Genomic DNA, 6,000 nt, shown 5'->3' with positions numbered 1-6,000 from the left:
GGTGAAGTGCATGGAATTAGCAATGTGGAAGACATTCCTGCAAATATTGTCTGGTTATTTAGAAAATGGTGACCACCAGTATTTTTATTCTTGGTGAAGCCTTTTAATGATACCTGCCCCTCCAATACATGTTCTGAGATTAGTAAATAAATCTCTTGTACACTCTAGGCACTTTTCAAACTGCTGCTTCTATGCTGCATCTCAGCAGGGTTCGCTCTTATGTTGTCTCCTTAAGGGTGGGCACTCAGTTTCCTATTGCCCTCCAGCTGTCCTAGAGCTAAACACACTGATTTTTAAAGTACCTGGAGTTAAGGCCCACTGACTATATAAACCCACTTGTTTCCAAAGGCAACAAGTATTTGTTTCCCAACTATGTATCTTCCTTTTCTACCTTTTTCAATATGGCCTCCTCTTTATGATTAACTATGGAAGATCTGTTCTCCCAGTCTTCAGGACCTTTTCAGAGTTGGTTGCATTGATGTGTCTGTTATCTCAATGTCTCTGTGGGGCGAAGTGATCTCAGGATCTTCCTAGGCCTGCCATCTTCCCAGAAATCCAATATACTGAATTTTAAGACAAAACTCTTCACCTTCCTTCAGCAGAAGTAGCTAGTCATAGATTAAATTAATTAGTATGTTGTGAGCAAAGCTATATGCACAAACCTTATATTTGTTTTTTACTAAACTTTGAATCTTGATTTACCATTGGAGGAAAATACAATAAGCAACTAAATTTGAAACATTTATTCTTTTATAATGACTCCCAGCTTCTCCTCTCAGAAAGGTCAATATCAAAACCTATGGATTTTTGAACTGTGACCTCAGTCACAGTTGGAAGCAAAAACTTCCAATATGTGAAAAAAGTCAAAATTTAAGTAAAAATCAGGTTAACAAATGGTCTGGTCTTATATTGTAAAAGTTTATTGAGTAGATTATACCTCAAAAATGAAATAGATTATGAGTGGAAATTTTGTCATTTGAAATTTGTAGAGCAGTGTTGGAATTGGATGTTAGGTCATATATTGAGGGATGTTCAATGCCCTAGGAAGATTCCACCATTTCCATGTCTTCAAACCTTACAAAGAAATGTAGAATACTCTATAACCTTATGTCAATTTATATGGCTTAACCAAAACCACAAAGATGTCATGTTTCAGAGATGCAGAAACACTCCTTTGGAGGCTACTAGTTTGTATCATCTTTTTTAGTGGAAGCATGAGATTTCTAGTGGGGAAGCACAAGTTCATAATCATGGTCAGCGGTACAGGAAGAAGGCCTAGTAGCACAAGTCATCCTGAGAAGAGCATATTCTGTTTCAGGCCCATTTCTAAATGGCTTCACTGTCTTTGTGGTGGAGTCGATATTCTCATAACCATCATCGTTGGAGCTCAGGGAGGGCCTCCGATAGGAACTGTGACTAATGACAGTGTAGCACACGTCCTCAGAACCACTGCCATTCTCATGTTCCTGCCAAGCACAGAAAAATAAAAATAATAATAAATAAAGGATCCAGGATCATCTATCAAATTTGCGCTCAACATCTGCCCTTTGTTTCTTCTTGTCTGATGGTGATCTTACATTAGGTATCCAAACTACTACTCATTATGCTTTCATTTCACTTCAAATATTAAAAGGGAAAAGAAGGATACTATTATCCTTCTGAATATTTTTTTAAAAAAGTAATGATATACATTAAGTCACAAATATTCAGACATAATATATGCAATAATTATATGTCAATAAGTAGTCAAACTACATAAAAAATAAAGTGTCATAAGACAAAATACGATTAAAATTTTGACCTTAAATACATTTTTGTTGCATAGACCATGAAAAAAAATGGAAAACATTAAAATACTGCATTATAATTAAATCAATAAAATGCTTGTGATATAGTATTAAAAGGAATAAACATTCTTTATGTGTCTATTAACCACCATGTGGTCCACCATGTTTGTAAATATAAATGCTAATTCCTGGGTTTAAACATTAGAAGGCAATATGAAAAGCTGAAAAGAATTAATGTTTTTAGTGGTCAAATTATAAGTGTAAATTAACTTAATTTTATTTTTGTTACAGTAGTTTTGAAAATTAAAATGATAAGCTTCAGTAGAATTAGGACAACAATAAGGACAACAACAAACTTGCCAATCATTTAAATCAGTTAAAATATATATATTTTTTAATTTTACAATTTTTGCATTAAAAATATAAGGAAAATTATTTAAAACATAAAGTGCTTTACAAGCTCATTCAGAAATTATCAGAAGGACCTATAGCTACCCTTAAATGAAGTCATCTGTATTTTGACATTTATCACACAAGTTAATATTTTTATTACCTGATTAGAGGCAGATAAAACTTCTTTGCCTAAAGGATAAAAACAAAAATTGACATTTTTGGACTATCACAAGTTAGGGGGAAAAGGTTTTCAATACAGTGATCTAACTGCAAAGAAGCCCATCATCTAAGCATGTGACATTATCTCACATTGTTATGGAGGTTCTCAGACCTGAATGACAAGATCAAGAAAGAATATATGTTCAGGAAGCATTAATACTATGTTTTTGTGTAAGTGACATGCACCATATTTGCTGAATAAATGTGGATTTTGGAATTGGGTAATAAAATTTTCTCCACAAACATGCCATAAAAATAAAGTATGGGAAGTTCAAAGAAAAAAAAAATTACATATGAAATTTAGGATATAAATTTGATTAAAGTATCACAGGGAAATCATATGTATTTTTTTAATTTTGTAAAGTTTACTAACTTTTGAGAAAGGGAGAGACAGAGTGCAAGCAGGGGAGGAGCAAAGAGAGAGCAGGAGACAAAGAATCTGAAGCAGACTCCAGACTCTGAGCTGTCAGCACAGAGTCTGATGTAGGGCTTGAACTTGCAAACTGCGAGATAATTACCTGAGCCACAGTCGGATGCTTAACCGACTGAGCCACCCAGACACCCCATATAATTTTTAAAGATAAGCAATCATAGAGATAGATACTCAAATAACAAGATTAACTATTTCAAATTAAATACAAATATATTCAAGCTAATTATATCTGTCAATGATGAAGTAGTTTGTATTTTTGTTGTTTAGATTCACAAGTACCATTTTTTAGATACTTATATATTCACTTGTTCATGTCAATTTTTAAGAGTTTATTTTGGTTTTTCATTTCCTTGCCTCAGGAGACATATCTAGAAAGAACTTGCTACAGACAATGCCAGAGAGGTTACAAAACTAAAAAGGTAACCTACAAAATGATAGAAGATATTTACAAATGACATATTTGATAAGGTTTTATACCTAAAAAATATTAAGAACTTATAAAACTCAATACCCAAAAAACATAATCCAATTACAAAATGGGCAGAAGACTTGAATAGACATTTTTCCAAAGAAGACATCCAGATGACCAACAGACACATGAAAATATGCTTAACATCACTCATTATCAGGTTAATACAAATTAAAACCACGTTGATACCACCTCATACCTGTCAGAATGGCTAAAATTAACAACACACAAAACAACAGGTGTTGGTGAGGATGTGGAAAAAGGGGAACCTTCTTGCACTGTTGGTGGGGATGCAAACTGGTGCAGCAACTGTAGAAAACAGTACGGAGGTTCTCCAAAAAGTTATAGTGTTTGTTTTAAAGTATAAATTGTCCAATATAAGTATTGCTACTCTGGCTTTCTTTTGACATACATTTGCATGATAAATGTTTCTCCAGCCCTTCACTTTCAGTCTTTTGGAAGAGCAACTTAAAATCACTCAATGGCTGTTCCTACCCATTCAGCAGCCTGAACAGTGGGATCTGCAGACTAGTTTTCAGTGGCAAGCTGAGTACTCCAATCTTCAGTAGGGAACTGCTGAATAGGCGCAGAGGGCACCTGCATGCCTTCAGGGCAGTCTGCGACTTCAGGATGAGTGAACTCAGGAGGTGAAAAAGTACATTCACCTGGAAATTGCTCCTTGATCACAGTCTTTTCAGCAGAGGTGTGCTCTTTCTTTTCAGGATCTCTGTAGAAGTAGAGATCAGGTATGATATCCCATAAGTGTTCACAGGCTATGATATCATTCATTCAGACAACTTCCTGGGCAAGCATCCACCAGATCAGACCCATTTAGTGAGCTCCCTATTGTTGCACAAGATGGCAATGTCCACATAGTGCAGAGGAGAGTCTGTGTTACACAGAGCGATGGTAGGCAGGTTAACATAAGATGCCTCTGTGAGATCTGGTTGTCAGCCCTGGGATCAGTAGCCATCAGAGGTCTTGGTTCCCAGAAGACCTCCTGGATCTAGTTAGTGAAGTTTCTAAAAATGAAATGGCCAGCAATAAGTGTGGCTCCAGTAGCATCAACACACTGCAGCCCAGCTCGCTGGCCAGTACTCCTGGATGGGATAACACTGACATCAGCCAGGTTTTCAATGGCAACACAGGCACAAGCTGCCAGCAGAAGATTCTCTCAGGTTCTCTTCAGATCTTTGACATAGATGCCATTAATTTTTCTTTTGTAGATGTACTGTTCCATTTGGAAGTCAAGGTTGGTGCCACCTATATGGGTTCCTGCCACAAGGAATTTGAGGACATCCTCCTCATTCATTTGCAGGACATCAAGTCTCTGGATTTTTCCCTTTAAGTTATGACTAGAATGCAATATCATATGAATGCCTCCCTGGGTAGCATGGAAAGGGATGGGTCTTTATTTTTTTAATCCATTCTGACACTTCATGTGTTTGGAGTGAAGTATTTAGTCCATTTACATTCAAAATAATTATTGATAGATATGTATTTATTGCCATTTTATTACTTATTTTGTGCTTGTTTCTGGAGATTTTCTCTGATCCTTGCTTGTCTTTCTATGCTTTCCTGATTTTCTTTAATGGTATATTTGGATTTTTTCTCTTTATTGTTTGCATGTTTACTACTGGTACTTACTATATGGTTACTATTACATTTGTATACAAACTCTTCTTCAAATTGAAATCTATATTAAGTTGATAGTCATTCAAGTTTCACCCCATTTTTCCCCTTCCTTCCCCTGTTTTATGTTATCATATTTTATAACCTTTTTTTTTAGTGTGAGTTCCTTGACCAAATTTTATAGAAATATTCATTTTTACTACTTTTCTGTTTCATGTGTTTACACTGTCACTTGAGATCTCTCCTTTCCACTTAAAGAGTCCTCTTTAGACTCAGCGGGACAAAATTTCAGAGGCAGCTGGGAAGATGGCAGCGTAGGAGGGCGCTGGGCCCACCACGCATCCTGCTGATCACTTAGATTCCACTTACACCTGCCTAAATAACCCAGAAAACCGCCAGAAGACTAGCAGAATGGAGTTCACAGAGCCAAGTGCAGATGAGAGGCCCACAGAAGAGGGCCCCTCCCGAAGCGGATCTCCGAAGGAAAAGCGAGCTGAGCCTGCCCCTCCCGCTTGTGCACCTAGCTGATCCACCCCAGGTAATAAGCCAGATCCCCAGCACCACAAGCCTGGCAGTGTGCAAGTAGCCCAGATGGGCCACACAACCCCACAGTGAATCCCGCCCCTAGGAGAGGGGAAGAGAAGGCACACACCAGTCTGACTGTGGCCCCAGCAGTGGGCTGGGGGCAGACATCAGGCCTGACTGTGGCCCCGCCCACCAATGCAAGTTATTCAAGACAGCACAGAGGAAGTGCCCCTCAGTTCCACACCACTCCAGGGACAATCCAAAATGACCAAACGGAAGAATTCCCCTCAAAAAACGTCCAGGAAAAAACAACAGGTAACGAACTGATCAAAAATGATTTAAACAATATAACAGAAAGTGAATTTAGAATAATAGCCATAAAATTAATCACTGGGCTTGAAAACAGTATAAAGGACAGCAGAGAATCTATTGCTACAGAGATCCAGGGAATAAGGAACAGCCAGGAGGAGCTAAAAAATGCTATTTATGAGCTGCAAAATAAAATGGAGACAACCAAGGCTCGGATTGAAGAGGCAGAGGAG

The 6,000-nt window shown here is 37.5% G+C and overlaps 1 protein-coding gene and 1 pseudogene across 2 annotated transcripts in view; both read right to left on the bottom strand.

Annotated features, from left to right (window-relative positions):
• Positions 1 to 712: 712 nt before the first annotated feature.
• Positions 713 to 6,000, bottom strand: part of GCSAML (germinal center associated signaling and motility like) — a 49,903-nt gene continuing 44,615 nt past the window's right edge. For both annotated transcript variants that reach the window (XM_078452571.2, XM_078452572.2), the window contains 2 exons: positions 2,341 to 2,369; positions 713 to 1,466 (listed from right to left, as the gene is read on the bottom strand). In XM_078452571.2, coding sequence (XP_078308697.2) covers positions 1,224 to 1,466; positions 2,341 to 2,369 — 272 coding nt within the window. In that variant the 3' untranslated portion in view covers positions 713 to 1,223. The remainder of the gene's footprint in view (positions 1,467 to 2,340; positions 2,370 to 6,000) is intronic.
• On the bottom strand, positions 3,776 to 5,001 carry LOC144615855 (small ribosomal subunit protein uS2B pseudogene; annotated as a pseudogene).

Source organism: Panthera onca, chromosome A1 (assembly GCF_046562875.1).
Source record: "Panthera onca isolate mPanOnc1 chromosome A1, mPanOnc1 haplotype 2, whole genome shotgun sequence".
Classification (NCBI taxonomy): domain Eukaryota; kingdom Metazoa; phylum Chordata; class Mammalia; order Carnivora; family Felidae; genus Panthera; species Panthera onca.
The sequence above is the reverse complement of the archived record's forward strand: the minus strand, read 5'-3'. Positions and strand labels throughout refer to the sequence as shown.